Source organism: Asterias amurensis, chromosome 1, assembly GCF_032118995.1.
Source record: "Asterias amurensis chromosome 1, ASM3211899v1".
Classification (NCBI taxonomy): Eukaryota; Metazoa; Echinodermata; class Asteroidea; order Forcipulatida; family Asteriidae; genus Asterias; species Asterias amurensis.
This window is the reverse complement of record NC_092648.1, coordinates 19,453,052-19,473,213: the sequence shown is the minus strand read 5'-3', so window position 1 is coordinate 19,473,213 and position 20,162 is coordinate 19,453,052. Positions and strand designations below refer to the sequence as shown.

The window sequence follows — 20,162 nt, the reverse complement described above, 5'->3', positions numbered from 1 at the left end:
TAGTTTTATTAAACTTTACACTGGCATAACAATATATATATACAAGACGATACATAGAGAGACAATGTACCAAAAAAGCTTAAAAATACCAAGCCAGTGAGTGGCGAGGAGGAACAGGTGACCAGCACCTCTACAAAGCCGTCCTGCCACAAAGGATGTCCCCTGAAACCCACCCCATCCCACTACATTAAAATAATTTTAAAAAATTAAAAAAATTAAAAAAAGGGGCGCTTAAAGGCTTGATATACACCAAGTGAGAAGACTGGTCTTTGACTACCAAAGGCTGGTATCGAGCCACTGCCTTTAAGTTGTATTTTCGGCTGACAGCTTTATGAAATTGGGCCAAGGTAAATTGAGGACATCTCCGCGTGTGATGAGGAAGGAAGTGAAAATGCTTAGGTGTGCATCAAATGTTTGCAAATACACTTGTTATAGATTTTTACAAATGAAGGGAAAGGAAGTGAAAACTTTTTAACTCAAATTACCAGACAGCTATTACAAGTTATAATTTCATCAAGCTGTTGAGCAGAATATAAGCAAAATCACCTATGGCGCAGCCATGTAAACTGTGGGGGTTTTCGGCTGGCAACCTATTTCTGTTAAGCAAGATTTTTCTGTTGGTAGAATCTGTCCCATGATATGTATGTACACCTGTGATGTCATGTAACTTCAACCCCAAGGGGTGATGCGAGGGCCCTGCCCCCCCCCCCCCCGCCCCCGTCATTCTACAAACGAACACCCTTTCGAATTAAGTGACGAACAAATTCATAATTAAGGCACTGCTGTATTTTAATCATAATATTCAGTCATTGTTTCATTAGTTTCACTAACTTATTTTTACATAAAAATAGTTAGACTAGGCCTACACTGTGTAGCAAAACTGTACATAAATGTTTGTGGCTTTAACAAAATATTACATACGATTACAAAATATTTACTATATTTCTTGAATAATTATTATCAAACGGAAGGCTTGATGTTTGAAGATATAAGAGTTAAGGCACTAACTATTTAACGGCTAGCATGCTTTACTTCTTGAAAAATTTATTATAAAACAAAATGCATTTATAAGAGTAAAGGCACTAATATTAAATTATGATTATTTATTTATCAAGTATGTTGTGCTGGAAGGAAGTATCAAAGGTCAATATTGTGAAGGATACAAAAAAAAACTTGTTTAACCCCGTCTAAAGCCGTCTTGTGAAGTTCGCATTACAACCACTTAATTTTCGGTGAAAAAAATTCCATCTGAAAGGAAGCCATCATTCGAGAAAATTGTATCTGAAAACCTTTGTTTTTCCTCTTTTTTTTTTTTTTTTTTTTACATCGCAGCAATCGATTTCGGTTGTTACAACCAAAATAAGGGACTTTTTTCTCTCGACTCTATCGGATTTAAGCTACTATTTTCACAAGTTTGTCTATTTCTGAACAGCAAACATTTTAGTCATCGTTTGAGTATTTTTTACACTTCTACTGAACAAAACTATACTTTCCTTTTTTTCTTCAAAACTATTTACTTTATATATCACATTTTAAATCCTTAAAAAAACTACATACATTGTAAAACTTAGTTTAAAATAAATACTAAAATACTAAAAATACTAAGTCTTAAAATATAATGTCTAAAAGATAAAACCATAACTTTCGGTATAAACATGCAGCTAAGGTACAGTATTATACTGTACTGTATTAAAGATTCACTTGAATCGGGTTTACAGCCCACAACTTGTGGCACATGTACAATGTTGAAATAAATAATTACACATTATAAGTCATCAATAAGTTAAAATATAATCAAATACAAAATATTAACAGTATTACACAAATTATAAATGGTATTACTTGAATAACCTGAAAGTACTGTAGTGTGTTCCAGAGAGATTTATTTCGGTGGCAACGTCATACGTACGCCACTTTTGGGAGTCAGGGGCAACATCACTTTATAGGGTGTTTGCGAAACTACAAATGGGTTTGGGCTTCGGCTCTGCCAGTTACATAGAAAACTTGCGCTTTCATTAAGGGCTTCAAATAGTCTGAACTGGCCGAAGTCGTAGTTTCGAAATAACTTCCCTGGCACATGTGACTCCTAAAATGGCGCAATAATAATATTTGTTGCACCATTTTATTTGAGAGTCATGCGTCTCAGACGAGTTAAGTTAACAGCACTATATTGATTCCTCTGGCATTCAAGAAACTCAAATGTGAAAACCTACTTGCATATATCGCATCCCAAAAGATGCTTTAAAATTCATCAAAAACCAATATTCTGTATAAGCAAAATAAAAAAATTAAATTAAAATAACTTCACACCAATTTTGTCAAAATGTTAGATTATTAATCAATAATGCCACAAAGAAAAGGCAACATAAAGTTGAGGTACATCTCTTTGTGAATTGTGTTTCAGATATAAAACATAAAAATTGAATACTTTTTGCATCTTTGAAATGTGCCATGTATAAAAGTAACATTCTGGACGGTTTTTATTTAACCTACATGAAAGCTTAAAGGGAATGTATACGTTTGATAATCACTCTTAAAATTATTGAGAAAAAAAACTTTTGGTTAAAAGCCTACAGCAGCTTTTGGTAGTATGACTAATTTTGAAAAATACTTCACTTCGAAGTAATATGGTTGTGTAAAAAGATATCAGTTTAAAAACCCCAAATTTGAATCTGAAAGGCATTACTGTCAGTAACATTTCTCATATTGTGTGTTCCTTTGAGTGATTATTCTTCTTGTTTGTAGGGACAAGGTCACTCTGGATTTTCTGCGAATATCTTTTGAAATGACATGTTCACATGTTAGTTTGATTTTAGACACGTACAATTGATAAGATTAAAAACTCGAACGGTTCCAGACACCTAATGTATGCTTTCCCTTTGAACATCCAATCAAAGATTATGTGAGTTGCTTTTTGAAAACATTTGCAGAGTAAAACAGTTAATGAAAGAGAGTGTACAATAAATTCACTCCAACATTCAGCCTTCAGTTACACAGTTACCCGAATTTAGGAGTAATCATAAAAAATTACTGTTTTCTAACAAAATGAATTTGTAATAACTCACTTCATGTAAAGATTTGTCAAAACTTGTTCAATCTATTCTTGTTTTTTTGTACATTATTTACCAAAAAAAAAAGTGTAGTTTTAAATATTGCTAAATGAATGCAATCATTTTGTGATATAAAAATAGTTTGAAAATATTGATGGATGTAAAAAATACATTCTACTTATAAAAAAACATTCATTTGCATTTCAGGTGAGGTTGGTTGATCTTTTGCTATGGCTTAGAATCAACACTTACATAATTATGTCCTACCAAAAACCTCATCTGATTATACTACCACCACACACAATTTTAAATTTATTGCATTTGTCTCTTACAAAATTCTATGATTTGTTTCGTTATTTAAAATAAATAATACACACATAAATAAATAAATAAACAAGTTTCTATGATTTCTTTCGTTACTGAAAATAAATAATACACACATAAATAAATAAATATATAAATAGGTAAGCTCAAAATATACATACAAAATGTCTTTATAATGAATAAATACACCAGAATTAAATAGTCCCATCTTAAACCTTGTTTAAAATATATATTATTTCCTTATGTTTTAAAATACTAACAGTAGAATGTGGAAGACACCTAATCTTTATGCTTACATACATAGTGTTTAATTTTTCTTCCGAGTTGATCTTTGGCTCTGGCCAAGAAGTCGGTCGGTCGAAGCGTGAGATGATCAAAGTCTTCGTTCCATTCAACGACTCCATCGCTCATGATGATGTAAGCTTTATTGAGTACGAGTTCCTCGCATCCGCATTGAGACGGCACAGTCACTCTAAACTCCAGGTCGGATGATTGTTTGTCGAGGTTGAGATGACTGACTCGTGTGAGGTGTATTGTAAGATGGTGCTTGTCAGTTTGTGTGATGTTAGATATGGTACCTCGGATTAGCGTAGTCTTTGTGGTGTGTTCTCGCCAGGCTTTGTTTGACGATGGGGCCTTGCACACTGTACAATCTGCAAAACAACCATAACAAACACATATTGATAATTTTCTCAAAATTTCAGTCAATAATAAGTGAATGTTCTGAAACCAGATTAAACCCATCCCTAACACCGATCCTCCGTGAAATGGGCCACTTTTGTTAGTGTTTCCTTCAATCTTTTGATGCTTCCAATTCAAGGCCAAGACCATTTTCATTTTTCAAAGAGCACTACCCTTTGAGAAAATTTTAAAGTCAAGGGGAAATCTTTGAAGGGGAACCAAAGCCAAGAGCAGATCAACAGAGGGCATGGCTCTTTGTGACCTCTGTGTAACTCAAGACTTTGCTATCAATGCCAAACAATGCAAATGAACAAAAGCAAATGAAACAATAACAGGTCAAAGTTTAGAAGTCGATGACCTGAATTGCTTCGAGGAACAACACAATTTATAAATAAATAAAATAAAATAAAAAAATAAAACAAAACATAAATTACCTAAGTCAGTGAACTGCTGTTACTTTAAGTCAACTTTAATCTACTGCACGTCCAAAGCTGGGCAAAAAATAACAGAATAAAATGTATAACATGCAATGCCATGCAGAATGAAGAAAATAGCAAGCAAACAACACAATTATAAATTGACACAAAAGTTGACAAACTAGCCAAAGAAAATCATGCATTAAATGACTAAAGTCGAGCAGCATTTAAAATCAATGGTACTTGTGCAAGTCAATGAAGTGTAAAATAAAAAGAAAGTATAAGCAAACAAGACATTAGCCTAAACAGCGGCAATCAAAACTATTAAAATTAAAAATATAAAGTCTTTTGGTGGGATGCATATTTTAGAGGAGAAATGGCAGCATACAAGTTTAAATTAAGTTTTTTGGTGTTGGACACCAGTAAGGTGAAAATTAAGTCCCTCAGATAATTTGAATCATATATCATCATCCATACGGGCCCAATTTAACAGAGCTGCTTCAAGCCATTGGACCCTTTCGGTACAGAAAAAACAAAAAAAGTTCACAGATTTACAAATATATTACAGGGTTTACAGAAGGCAATGGTAAAAGACTTCTCTTGAAATATTAGTCCATGAAATGCTTTACTTTTTGAGAAAACGGTAAAACAATATAAATTCTCGTTAGCGAGAACTATGGATTTTTTTTAAACACATGTCATGACACGGCGAATCGCGCGGAAACAAGAGTGGGTTTTCCCCGTTATTTTCTCCCAACTCCGATGACCGATTGAGCCTAAATTTTTACAGGTTTGAGCAGCTCTATGAAATTGGCCCCAGGCCTGTAAAGTCAGGATAGAGAGAAGTTTAATTTGAAAAATACCTTTGGGTACGCAAGTTCCTGCGGTTGTGTTGTACTCCATATGGGCTGCACAGCAAAGGCTGTCACTCAGGAGGTTCTCGGTGTTAGGGCGACGCTTAAACAGCTTCCCCTGCTCGGGACAGCACATCTTCACGGCAGAATCAAAAGCCTTGTTTCCGCAGCACGCTCCATGAGAGACATCGCGAGTGACTTTACCATCACAGCATGTGTCTGTGATGGGGTTGAATGCGAATTCACCACAGCACTCGCTGCGTCCGTTTTTCTTCTTCCGAAGTTTGTCTTTGCAGCAGAGATTCTTGTTGAGGTTGTAGGGCGTACCGTTGGGTCCGCAGCATGCTCCATTTCTCACATGGCGCAGGACGTTGTTACAGCATACGTTCGGCGATGACAGGTCGTACGGTGTACCATTGCAGCAACCAGTGGTTTCCAAACTGTGTACCTCGTCAGCACAGCACATCATGGTGGAGTCATCGTACGGGGTACCAGCGCACAGAGGTTGCAAACCGCTGTCTATACATGCAAATAGCTCAGAGTCAAACAGTACTTCATTACAACAACCTTGCGCGGACGCATTATAGAGTTGACCGCCACAATTTGACAGGCCAAGCTCAGAGGGGATCCTCTTTCTTTTCTTTTGACGACAAGCATACCTTCTCATCACGACCCCGTCGCAACAAGTCTCCCAACGACGTGTCTTGGCCAGGCCTTTGTCTCCACAGCAGGTATGTTTTTCGCTACTCCAAACTTCCTCTCCACAGCATATCGTCTTCTCCCCGTACATGCGATATTGCATCTTGTTCCCGCAGCAGATCAGGCCTTCACCCTCTCTGAAGACTTGACTCCCGCAGCATTCTCCGAGGAAGTCGTACAGGATTCCTACACAGCAGGTCTGGCGTATTGGGTCGTAGCTTCCTTCAGTACAGTCCACCAAATCGCTCTGTCTCGGGAAGATGTAGGAAGCATCGCCGACTTCTCGACACACGTCTTTGAAAGTATCCATGAGACTGTTTCCGCAACAGACCAAGCCGTTGGCATGATGGTAGAGAGAGGTGTCTGAACAGCATTTTTCTGATGGGTTAGAGGAATCATAGGCGACTTTTCCACAGCAGGTGTCCCCATGAGTAGCCTTGTTGTAAAGGCTATAGAGATTTGACGGAAGTAAAAGTGGTATTAAACAAGAGCTCAAATAATATTTTCAGCCAGAATTTGTTTGGTAATACAGTGTCAAATTTTGAAGATAAAAGCATAAAATACATGAACTCATTATGTTAAATTTCATTCAATTGTATGTGCAAAAAATAATTACTTATTCTCGTAGATTAGTAAACATTTAAGGGATGTTTCAACCGTCGAAACAGTTCCTGTAAGGTAAGGCTGAACAAATCTTTATGTCTGGAAAGAAAACCAAGGTTTTATTTTGTTTTCAAAAGTTGTGTCTTTCAATCATCCCTACAACCTTAGTAATAAGTGGGATTTGAAATGTTGCATGGTGGCAATACAAAATACTAAGATTTGCGATAACACCATGTAATGATAATCTCTAAATGAGTTTGGGTGGTTCTAAAAAGAACCGTTGGTTTCAACTCAAAGTTTAGATCAGTAAGCTCTGATCGTCTTCTTGAAGAAAAAAAATTACTTACAACTTGTCCTGACAGCAGATCTGTTGGTTTGTATTCATCAAGACCTTCCCGCAACAGTCTCCGTTGGCTTCTTCATAAACCACGCCGTCACACACTGTCTCCGTGGGTCTGTGTGCCACACCTGACGTACACTCAGTCCTACCGTTCTCCACTGGCATAACATGGTCATTGCAACACATCTCTGCTGTGCTGGCTGGGTCAAACAGCTGGCCGCCACAGCACTGGTGATCTGTGTGTGGAAGAATTGGGAGTATTTTTGAATAGTGGTATGGAGGGAATTCGGGGAAGAAAATGATGAAAAAAAAAATTGTTGCGCCAATGTCACATGCGGCTACTGTCTGCCTTATGCTAAAATAAATCGGTAGTTGCAATACCTTTCATGTCTTTGAAGCCCTGTTCGCACTGGACTTAATTTGGGTTAACTAACCGAGCCAGTTGGTTACTTACCCATTTCAAATCCAGTGGGAACAACCCAGCTAATTTTCCTCACAGGAAACTAAACCAGGCGGTGTGGGTAGTTTAACCGAGCAAAAGGTGCCCAGGAAGAACATCAAGGTCAGTTTAACCGAGCCAGAAAATCCAGTGACCTTTCACCGGCTAAAGATCGAGTGTGTAAAACTGGCTTCTTTTGTACACGGTTTATTGTCTCCGTAAATTCTACCCGAGTCAATTGAATCCAAGTGCTAGCGATAGGAAGATTAACCCATGGGAATATTTCCCGGCGTCATGGTACAGTTACCAAAAACGTTTAACCAGTGCGAACACTGGTTGAGGCCAAGTTTAAACATTTTACTCCAAACGTTTTACTTACCATCAGATTTGCTGTGAATGTTTCCACCACAGCATGTGTGGGTGTTAGGGTTGAAACCAACTCCATCGCAGCATTGTCCGTCACCAACCCCGGTACCTGGAGTCTGAAAGCGCTCATCGTTGCAACACGTCTCCCCTGGCCCTATCAGCATATCCCCACAACAATCATGTTTAGTTGGATTGTACGGGTAGTAGCCGCTATCTGCCTTGCTGTTCTCACAGATTTGAGTCAGACCCTGTTGCCGCTCAGCGATGGGACGGATCAAATGGTACGTAGGGTCACACTCATGAGTTCTGTTGTTGTACGGTTGATTGCGACAAATCCTAGATGGGAAGAAATTATTTAATCTTAGTGATAATCAAGAAAGCAAACAATCCGCAACTGAATAACCAGTGCAGCCTGAATAGTGCCCTCAAACAGCGCCCTCACATGAGTTCAAGGCGAGACCTATCATTGGCTGAGCAATGCGCGTGGCACATACTGCCATGCTTGACCTCAGCGATGGTAGCCTGAGCGAGAAACGTGATGTTAAGTGACTGCATATATTATGTACCAAACATCGCCCTCACTGACATTAAAGCGAGACCTATCATAGGCTGAGTGATGCGCATGGCACGTAACTGCCATGTTTAACCTGGGCGATAGCGGCCCGTTAGAAACATGAAGTTAAGTGACTGCATATATTATGTGTTGTCATCAAAAAAGACTGTCCTGGGTGCCATAGTTTACTGTAACATCCACACTGAATGATCCTGTTCAAACAGGAATACGTATCCCAGACAGGCATGCTTTACAAGAAGTTAGAGAAAAACAAATTCTGGATAAATGGGGATGCTCGCTACAGATTGCATAATTATCAATTGGCTTGTTACAATTATTAGCTTTTAACTGTTAACTCTTAAATATCTATTGTTTTGTTGGGGGGCCTTGAACAAAGGCCAATTGCTTCGTTTTTTTCAAGTAAAAGAAATGAGTAAAAACTAAGCATAACCAATGTGTGTGGTGATACATTGAAGAAGATAAAATTAAAAAGCAGATACCAACCAAAAGGATCGATGGTATAAATGCAAAAAGCAGATAATGGCCTGACGTTTCGACGCTATAGCAGAGTCTTTCTCAAAGGCTAAAATTTAAAATACTCAGAGAAAAATCCTTTGAGAAAAACTCTGCTAGGGTCGAAACGTCAAGCCATTAACTATTTTGTGACACAAAGAGAACCAAAATATTGACTTACTCAGCATATTTCTCTGCGATGTCATAACTCTTCTCGTTATAACATACTTGAAACTCTGGACTGTAGGTACCTGTGCCACAGCACAGCAGAGGGGATCCACCAAAGCTGCTTATCTTAATCTGGATATTTCCTTTGCAGCATTGCTTATCCTCTACACTGTACATATCTCCACCACAACGGCGCAGTCCAGGTGTCAGATCCCGTTGGTGTGTCACCCTGCCTCCTTTACAAACCTGCATGTGTCAAATATAAACATAAAGAGGGGTTACAGACTATTATAGACCGTGCAAGTCTTATAAACTGTGTTCTTGGACTCTCGCCAATGTGTTCATGTGAGTAGGTACACATTCAAACCGGGACCTATATTACAAAAGAGAACAATAGGGTCCACGGTTTGGGAAGGTCCACACAATTAAAACATGTGTACGAAACCAATGGGAACTGTTGCAAAAAAAGGATAGTATTAACAAAAGAGGGACAATATATGAGGTCCAAGGTTGCAGGCGCATACACATGTGTGTGTGTGTGGGTTTGTACCCACATTCAAACCGTGGACCTATAACAAAAGAGGACAACAGGGTCCACGGTTCGGGAAGGTCCACACAGTTAAAACACGCGTACGAAACCAATGGGAGCTGGGAGGTAGTATAAACAAAAGAGGGATATTAGGAGGTCCACGGTTGCAGGCATATTTGTGTGTGTGAATTTGATGTATGTGTTTACCTGTGCATTCTTAACTTCTATGTTCTTAAACCAAAACTTCGTAAGTTTGAATAGTGTCAGCCTTTTGGTTATTTTTTTTATTCAAATAATCCATTAATATCAAAAATTTAACAAACCAACCTGTGTTTGAGAGTCATATGTGTGACATTTTTTTGGTTTGCAGCAGAGACTATCATGTGTAGGTTCCTCCTTGGCTATCTGACGTCCAATAATATTCCTGCACAAGTGAGACTCTTTCAGTTCCTCAGTTCCACAACACCTGACATCTTTACTGTGCACCTTGCCTTGAAGACAAACAAAACCAATTGCAACCATGAATCATTTTGAAAGCAGTTCAACACTTATTTAAGTTTCATTCCAAGTGGAAACTTTTCACACTCTACTGGCTGCAGACTTGATGGAAATGTGCAAATACCCAGAATTACAAAGACGATGAAAGGCTCTGGCTAAATCCTGGTTCATACTTTTCTGCAACTAACCCATAGAGGTTTCTGCTGTAAGAAGATGATTTCTTGTTTAAACTTTTGTAAGATAAAGCTCACCATATGAGGGTCCATATCTTCTCTCTTTGACGCAGCACTGATTGTGTAGGCTGGAGTAGGCCTCGTAGGTGTTTTTCCCGGTCATACAGCATGACCCGTTCGCCACATCCAGCACATGACTGAAACAGCAAGTCTGTCGGTCCGCCTCGTACGAGTGTTGTCCGCAGCATTGAGAAGATGGGGAGAATTTGTCTATTCGGTTACCCTCACAACAAAGTTGTCTAGAGGTGTCGTACAATTCTAGAGGATGGAGAAGAATAAATGATGGTAAAAAGTCATTCGCTTCTTGTGATTTTGTTTTAATTTATTTTAAAGAACATCACATTTTGTAGCCCACAGGCCAAAGTGGATGTGGTGTACAATCAGTAATTTGCAATTAATAGTATTAACACACTAAGAAATTAACAAGTAGGATTATATTAAATGTTTAAAAAAAACACCTGAAAACAGGTTATCCAAATTTATGCACAATTCATCTAAGAAGATACTCATGGTAAAATAGTCTGTAATAGTCTGCTGAAATAGTCTGAATAGTCTGTAAATGAATTGATCATTTATGAGCTACTAATGAACACCAATGGTATCGCTACCCACAAATGTTTTCTTACTTAAATGAAAAGCGAAACATCTAAAATTTTTTTTCAAACCAGCTCGTCAGCCTTGCAACCTTTTCTAACAAAGCAGACTCTGTTGATTTTGTTAAGGCCCTTCGGATCTGAGCCATTGGTTGTGTGTGTTGTATAATGCACATAAAAGAACCCAGTGCACTTATCGCAAAGAGAAGGGGTTCGCCCCCCCCGCGTTCCTGGTTCGATTGGCAGCATATTTTGCCACAGCACCTTGTAAGCCACTACACGGTGCTATGTAAGAGTACGTCTTATACTTCAAATGTAGCTCCACAATACCTTGCAGGAAAATATTGAATGTTGAAGCGAAGCGCTTTGAGCCTCACTGAGTGACAGATATGAGAGGTGTATCAGAAGCCACTATTATTATTATCATATTAGCTAGACTAGTCATCCCATCGTATCAACGCAAGGAATGGTTTCCCATCGATCTCTTGGGCTTGGCTTAACGGTTTCATGTGACCTACCTGTCCCACAGCAATCATGACCGGATTGTTTATCATAGAGGCTCCCTGAACAGCATACTTGGTCGGTCTTCAAGAACGACTGCCCACTGCAACAGCCCTGCAAGTCCGCAATCTCAGGAACATGCAGTGTTACATTATAGGATGAGTAGTCATTGTAACAGCAGGAGGACCTCAGGGGATTGTAGGCGTGTGACGCGCAGCACAGTCCATCGCCTACAGTTCAAAAGTGTAAACACAAAATAGTTGTCACTTGAGCAAAAGTTAAAGGAACTTTACAGAATCGGTTTTTGCTAACAACTGGTTGCTGGCAGTGTAAGCACTTTATATTATCCACCATATACCATAGTTCACTGTTACAAGGAGGAAGATAGTTTTGTTTATGTCAACTTTGATTGAGCCTACTCTTTTATGGACTAAGATGTACCTAAAAAGGTCATGCCACACGAAGCAAATAGGAGACTTTTGGACGGTCCTTATTAACAGTTCTCGCCAGTAATGCGCCTGCTTAGACCATGGGCACAATACTGAGCATGTGCGCGCACGCTCATACCCGCGAAAGGGACAGTAATGTCTGCTGCCGCCAGCGCCCCAAAAGTCTCCCAATATAGGCAACCAATCCCAGTCAATCTATTGACATTATTATGAAATACTTGGGGGGGGGGGGACACAGAAAATTGAAGTGTTCCTCTTGCGTATAATGAAGTTGGTTTCCTCCATCTGTATTTGTATTCCCTGTAATGAATCTCTCCTGTGGCAAAAAAATGACATCATGTGGAACTTACCAATGTTGTAGGTGATTTTGGACTCACAGCACTGTTCATTGTCCGTGTTGATTGGCTCTAGTCCGCAGCATTCAGTTCGTCCTTCAACCAATGGGCTGATCTTATAGTCAACTCCGTCGGCGAATCTGTCGACGCAGCATATTTGTGTTGTTACGTCAAACGTTTCTGGTCCACAGCACTCACTGAAATCATTCTTCGGTCGTGGAACCTTGTGTGTTACCCCAAAAAAAAGAAGTAATATGTTATCAAATTTTCATATCAAATTGCTGAACTACAAAACATTTGCTGGTACATACATCTTTCTAAAATAAATGACACTTTGAGAGCCGGACAAGTTCTGATAGGTGGGAATGTCATATCGATGTTATCGAATCATCCATTAGGGTGAGTGAGGTTGATCGAACTATAGTTGAGTGTTAAGGGGCATATGTAAAATGCGGCCATGCGGTCTATACTGATCTGACTCAAAATCTGATGGTTGAATCATCTAAGTGTGGGTTTGATTCCCAGTCATGTCCTTGAGCAAGGCACTTAACCTAAATTCAGTTATGCGCAACGTTGTAGTCAATTTTCAAGTTATTTTGTTAGGTCTTTTTATCATTTTGAGGCAGAAAAGAGAAAAGGTTGAGAAAATCATAGCAAATTGCAGAATCTGGCAGAATTTCCAATAGTTTTATGGTGGGCGTGTACGACTGAAGAGGTAAAAAGTATTTGTGAAAGGAGAACAGCAGCCCAGTTAAGGAAATTAGTGTCCAAATCTGAATGTTTCCATTCACTTCAGGCCATGTTTGGTTTAAAACCCCTCCAATGTGTCTCAACAAATATCAGTAATCATTCATTGTTTCTGAGAAAATTAGCTTTACCTCATTGCAGCAGTGCTGTACTCTTGTGTCGATAGTCTCAACGCCACAACATTGCATCCAGCGACTTAGCACCTCTGTTCTGCCAATCGTGTGCACATGTCCAACCCCATCAAGCCCCTCGCAGCAAAGCTCTGTTTGCGAATCGTAGACGGCAGTGACTCCGCAGCACTCTCCCGTCCCCGCAACGGGGTGATCTCCACAACAGGTGCGGGGGATGAGGGCGGTGATACTGGTATCTATAACTTGGCCCCCACAGCATTCCGTCTGCCCATCCAGATCAAACACTGTGTCGTCGCAGCAGTCCTGCGATGCATCATTGTACCACTCCTCACCTCCGCAGCATTTACCCGTGTTGGAAGTGTAAAGTTCTCCTCCACCTAACAGCATAAACAACAAAAAGAGAGGGGCTGTTTCAAAACCATGCAATGTTGTGGTTTTGAGTCATTAAAGCCATTGGACCCTTTCGGTACAGAAACAAAAAAAAAAGTTCACAGATTTACAAATAATTTACAGGGTTTACAGAAGGTAATGGTGAAAGACTTCTCTTGAAATATTAGTCCATGAAATGCTTTACTTTTTGAGAAAACGGTAAAACAATATAAATTCTCGTTAACGAGAATTACGGATTTGTTATAAACACATGTCATGACACGGCGAAACGCGCGAAAACAGGAGTGGGTTTTCCCGTTATTTTCTCCCGACTCCGATGTCCGATTGAGCCTAAATTTCCACAGGATTGTTATTTTATAAATAAGTTGTGAAACACGAAGTGTGGGACATGGACAATACTATTTACCGAAAGTGTATAATGGCTTTAACCACCGGTTCTTTTCAGAACCAACACCACTCAAATGAGATTTTTACATAGTGTTACTGCAAACCTCTCTTAGAAATGTTGCAGCGATTTGGCATGTAGTGTAGGGGCCTACTGGCTTGGCTTTCTGACCTGAGTTTGTCAGTAACTTTTACATGGCGCTATACTACTCATCAGGTCTCAAAATAACCAACAGCACCCCCCCACAGCAATTGGATAACTTTACGTATGGCGCCACCACTTTTTCACTCATTTTTACACAAAGGGATTTTCTAATTGAGGTAAATTAGATACTATATTACTTCATATCGAATAAATAAGTGGGCGCCATACGGAAACTTTTCCAGCTCAATTGCTGGGAAAAATGTCCGTATGGCCACCACTTTTTCATTCGATATAAAATAATATAGTATCTAATTTACCTCAATGAGATATCCCTTTTTGTAAAAATGAGAGAAAAGGTGGTGGCGCCATACGGAAAGTTATCCAATTGCTGTGCTTTCAATAACGCTATTTTAACCCTACTTCTAGAAACTATACTAAGGCTCTCAAGGGGGAGCCTTATATAGTTTCTAGAAGTACATTAATTAACCCCACCAAACATTGCAGCTGTATATCGATCACAGTAATTTTTTAGCTTACATAACATAGGCATACAACCTATTTTAAATAACAGTAAAACTGCTGAAAAACTTACAGCACTCCTCGCTGATTCCTATCGTATTTCGGAGAATCCGACCTTGACAACACGACTCCTCCTCGGGGAGATAAAAACTTTCCTTTCCCCTCACAACATCAATGCAACTCTCCCACTTCAGTGACCCTGCGTAGAAAAGAAGAAACGAGAAATAATTACAATTGGAAATGATGACCCTCCCCAAAAAACAATGACAGGTAAATAAATTGTATTCAGTAAAACCAAAATAATTTACCATTGATAAATGAATTACCCTTTTACTCAATTCCAAGTTTTACATTTATAACTTCCGGAAAGATGATAGTTTTGTTTACATGACTAGCGCCCTCTGTAGTTCTGTCAAATAAGTTTTGTTGGTATGACTCATACAAAATTTATTTTGTTGTGCCCAACACCTTTGTAGTTCCGGGATGAACATTACTCAACAAGATTGTGATAATGGACAAACAATAGGGCCCGAAATATTTCTTTGTACCCCTAGTCGGATGTTCCGGGTGTAGTCTTTAGGTGTTCAATCGATCGAGAACACAGTTTCACTCTGCAGAGTGATGACGACAAATCTAAAAATAAACTACGGGTTTTTTTTTTTGCAGGCAGCGGCCTGCTATTGAAATAAGATAGTTGCATATCAGATGTTTGCGCAATCCCGTATGTCCTCAAACTCGGCATATACCCCATTGATAAAGTAAAAGTTTACAGGCTTCCACAATGTTTTGTGTGTACCATTTGTGGGTCGACTGTGAATGCTTTTTCGGGGTCCAGTGATTCTGAATGGCCGGGAAATACCACTACGTTGAAACTCGCATTGCGTCATCGCCCAGACGCGGTATTCCAATGCAACACGCCCATTTTTTCAAAATTATTTAACTTTTCAAAATAATATGTTGCGTTTTTTTGTCGTGGATTGTTCTTTTCTTCTGCAAGTTGCTACACCCTGCGTCTTCTGACCCGACAAAAAAATGTAGGCCGTTAAATAAAAAACGGTTCACTTGCCAGAAACAAAACGGCCACAGCAAACTATCTTGGTTTTCAATGTTTAAAACCGTCGGATGAAGTGTGTGTATTGAGCTAGAGTCTTAGACCAAATAAAAATTCATTATTTTTCAGATGAAGCCTATTCCATTGCAATGCACATCAGTTTAAAGGACCTTTTTTTTTTTTTTTTTTTACAGCAATTTACTGTAATTTAATTAGCCAAAACGCAAACATTAATTAGGGGACCTATAAAGTAATTAGTTTGAACAATCTAATAAACTTTTTTTTTTATTAGACCTGAATAATCATTGAAAGACTTTTGGATTGTGCCAAAAAGTTGCAAGCCTATTCAAAAGTCAACTTCACAAATGTATCATTAAGCCCCCCCCCCAAAAAAAAGTAAAGTCACACTTACTGCAGCTGCAGTAGAAGTGTTCCCTTAAAAAGATTCTGACTGAAACCCCTTCCCCTAAGAAATTAAATCAACGCAACACAAAACTATCCAACAACCAAACTGAGGCTGGAAGGGAAAAAAGTGTGGCCATTTTAATTTGATTTGTTTGTTGTGTAACGAAAATTTAATGCGATGTAAAATTTTGAACTTTTAGCTTCACTAAAGTAACACTGGGAAAGAAAGAAAGCTGTTTGCACTAGAAGTAGCATAATGTATACCTGTAACTACAACGCCAGTTGTCGTGATGTAAAACGTAACAAAGAAAGCCCACCATCTCAACGAAGATCCAATAAGTGTAGTCCACTCCATAGTCGAAATCAAAATCATAAATTATTTACCATATTCCATTAGCTTATACCATTTTTGCTCACCTCTGACACACAATGGGCCTATTTTTAGTCCATGAGCTTAGGGGGGGCTTCCTTATTTTAGTTGCATAACAAACTTAACCTTACGTATGAGAAATGGGGAATATAATGCAATCATGGTTTTTCCGGAAATAGTATTATAAGTAATTATTATTAGGTGGTAATAAAATGTATCCATACCTCATAATCACATGCACTCTCAGGTGCTTCGTTTGAACGAGGAAAGACAAAAAAAAGAGAACACAATTCCAGGCCTCGTGCCGATTATGGCAATGTTGTATTTTTAAACAAATTATATGTTGAATGTTATGCTACAATAGGGCGGTCATATCAAAATTCTGGTTCCTCTTTCACAATAATGGCATTGAATTACATTAAGATGCTTCCAACATTGGGGTGCTCCGCAGACACTTGATACCAGCCAAGAGTCCATACAGTTTACATTGTTGTGACCGTCCCCCTTGTTTGGCTTAGCATATAAATTTTCGAAGCAGCATATGTTCTGCTTAACAGCTTCATGAAAAAGTCTCTGTGTGGGCAGATATCAACTTGAAACTCTTTCTTTTGTCAAACGGTCACGTGGTCAAATTGAAAAAGGACACTAGGCCTAACTCTTAAAGTACTTGATCAATTTTAACCAAATAAACTTGGTCAATAAACCTTAACACCGGGGCTACTTTTCCAAAGCCGTTAAGCAGAACATACTGCTTAGCAAATTTATAATGCTTGCAAAACATGGGGGAACAATCAGTATCAAGTTTCTGCTGGGCAATATTGTTCTATGTTTAGCAAGGTTTTATGAGAATAACTTGGTGTATGTTAGGCCCAGCCCCTGGCTCTTCTCTGTACAATACGAAAGTGTAATACCGCCAGGGCTAGCCCAGCCCCATACCTAGGTATAGTCATAAAGTTTGGCCAATGACCAACTGGTGGTTTAGCTTAGTGGTCATTTTTACAATATAATGCTTCTTTCGTATCATTATTGTTTTAGCTGCAGGGTTGCATCCTAAATTGGTCCTTTGCTTCATTGGCTCGAGCTATACACTCGGGGTGCCTCTCATTTTGAGCAGACTGTGGTTAGCAGCCTACTACAGGGGTCATTTTTATTAAAAATTAATATTTATGCCAACAAAACAAATGGTTTTTTTTAAAGCAAGTTTTTTCCCCTAAACATTCTCACAATTGTGAACACTCATCAAAAAAAGACAATGTAGTCATTTGGTGGTCAGTAGTGGTAATTTCACGAACTTGGCTCGAGCCCCAGTTTTGGTGTAGCTAGGTGGATTCTGGCTAAACAATGGTCATTTTTTGGTTGGAAATTAACATACCAGAATATTGTTTAAATGTGTAGACGAATAGCCACATAAAATAAGTAAAGTTATAAAATGGTGCACACACACGTTCCGAAATAACTGAGGGAAAAAAAACTAGCATAGCCCCAAATTAATGGTTGACAATATTATAACAAACCGCTCATCAATATTTGTGGTTGGAAAACCCCAAACCGTCAAACCTCGAACCGACAAACCAAAACCACTAAACTCGTTATAATAAGCACGTGTCAACAATACGGAAACCCATTAAAACTACCTACGGGAAGTTAATGTGGCCGTAACACAAAGCTCCCAAACGATAGAGACACATGATTCTTGAAAAGAGGCGGGGGAAGTCGTTAGTGAAGTATTTGTCGTTTAAAAAGTCTGATTATCGAAATAGGGGAGAACAGAGACCGATTACACCCAAAAAACTGTTTTGCTTTATTTGTCGAAATTAGAAAAAAAAACATTGATTCTTGATGGGATTTTGTTAAACCTTGGTCGCAACAGACTGCTGAGGCGTATACAAGGTTTGACTTGCTCTATTTCAAGGCTATACTCTTTAATCAATAACATACACAAAAACGAGCGGTTGACAGTGTTAAAGGCAGTGGACACTATTGGTAATTGTCAAAGACTAGCCTTCACAGTTGGTGTATCTCAACATATGCATAAAATAACAAACCTGTGAAAATTTGAGCTCAATCGGTCATCGAACTTGCGAGATAATAATGAAAGAAAAAACCACCCTTGTCACGCGAAGTTGTGTGCGTTTAGATGGTTGATTTCGAGACCTCAAGTTCTAAACCTGAGGTCTCGAAATCAAATTCGTGGAAAATTGCTTCTTTCTCGAAAACTATGGCACTTTAGAGAAAGCCGTTTCTCACAATGTTTTATACCATCAACCTCTCCCCATTACTCGTCACGCAAGAAAGGTTTAATGCTAATAAATATTTTGATAGTGTCCACTGCCTTTAAGGCAAGTGACGAGCCCATGCGTAAATTTTACAGTACGACCCCTCACTCCCCAAACATTCAATATTATAAAAGTGTTAGAGAGGTTGACCCGTGTAAAGCATAATGCATGCTAAAGAACTATTTTGTTAACAGTTTATAGTAAACTCAGTAAAGTCGCGAGTCACCGCTTGTTTGAAATAATTGTATGTAGGTTTTACCCAGGAACGTCAATAAAAACAGACTTTGGTCGACGCGTCGAGCTGTGACCCAGTTAATTCAATTCAAAAACACACAATAATAACATTTTTTAGACACCCTTTTCTCTGCGGAAGACAACTAAAGCATCCAAGCGAAACGTCAAGTTGTCACACAAACACCATTTATTTTCAGAACCACTGCTGTTTAAATCAAACAGCTTTTCTCATGAAGACATTCAGGAGAATCTCATCGAAACGTAGAGAGTCAAGTTATACTAATAGTAAACTTATCATACCCATAAGCTATATAATGCTCAAGACGCGCCCTCAAGAATTGAGGAGGGATCACCCATCAGGGATCACCGATGATTATACTAAAACTAAATTAATCCCATAGGCCTATACAAAACTCATTCAAAACTTTATTTACAACGTTGTTATACCGCAAACTTCAGTTTCTCTCGGACTATGCGGTTTACCGCCTTTTCAGATTGGTATCAATGAGGACTTACCTTTGGCTGATGAGATTCCAATGTTGATGATTATTGACAGGCAAAACCAAGCACACAGGGGCTTCATCTTCTGCATCCTTGCAATGGACCACGTGTGTACAAAATAATTCAAAAACTCTGCTTCGGGTAGTAGTAGGCCTAATTGAAATTGCTTGGTAATTTTTTTTTACGTCAGTTAAACAAAACTTAATTAAACTACCAGGATAGAATCAGAGCTTGTCAGCGTGTCTCTCTTCTTTGCCGATTTTGAAGTAGTGAAAATCCACCATCAAATTTGATATTTATATACGAAAGTTTATGTATAGGTAATTGATTTATTAATAGCTGGTCTCTGCGCTCCGCGCAAGACAAAAACGCTATTGCTTCCGTGTATGCTGTTTCGATCTGGCACAGGTATTTCGTGCAATAACACGGAGCGGTTTCTTTTTGATAAGGATATTGGGTAATCAAGGTTACGCGTGCCTCGCATAATGTGGGTGTTGAGTCAACCCATTGAGGTCTCCAAGGTCAACGTCAGGTTCAATGTCCCTCCCTGGATTGGGGAGGGGGAGGGGGTGGTCTGTGATGCATGGGTGTCTGTGTGGGGAGGGGGGAGTCTCGGGGTGGGGAGGAGGGTAACATGTGGGTGTCTGTGTGGGGAGTTGGGGTCTTGGGATGGATGAGGAGGGTGACATGGGGGTGTCTGTGGGGGGAGTGGGGAGGAGGGTACATTTATTAATTTTGGTCGATATTGGAAATAAATGGTTTTCAGAAAATACATCAAAGAAAAGGTCAAACAGAACCGGATTTTAACCGGCATATAATAGTGAGCACGGAATAGCACAGCTTTATCAAGACGTTTCCTAAATCT

At 39.0% G+C, this 20,162-nt stretch overlaps 1 protein-coding gene across 1 annotated transcript; it reads right to left on the bottom strand.

The window, feature by feature from the left end:
• Nucleotides 1-793: 793 nt before the first annotated feature.
• On the bottom strand, nucleotides 794-19,388 carry LOC139944787 (uncharacterized). The gene is made up of 13 exons (XM_071941902.1): nucleotides 19,313-19,388; nucleotides 15,924-15,977; nucleotides 14,534-14,659; nucleotides 13,023-13,399; nucleotides 12,160-12,367; nucleotides 11,378-11,590; nucleotides 10,285-10,524; nucleotides 9,863-10,026; nucleotides 9,020-9,252; nucleotides 7,786-8,108; nucleotides 6,975-7,203; nucleotides 5,335-6,473; nucleotides 794-4,027 (listed from the first exon to the last, which is right to left on the bottom strand). The coding sequence occupies exons 1-13, from the start codon at nucleotides 19,386-19,388 to the stop codon at nucleotides 3,654-3,656; spliced, it is 3,756 nt and encodes a 1,251-aa protein (XP_071798003.1). The 3' UTR covers nucleotides 794-3,653.
• Nucleotides 19,389-20,162: the final 774 nt, after the last annotated feature.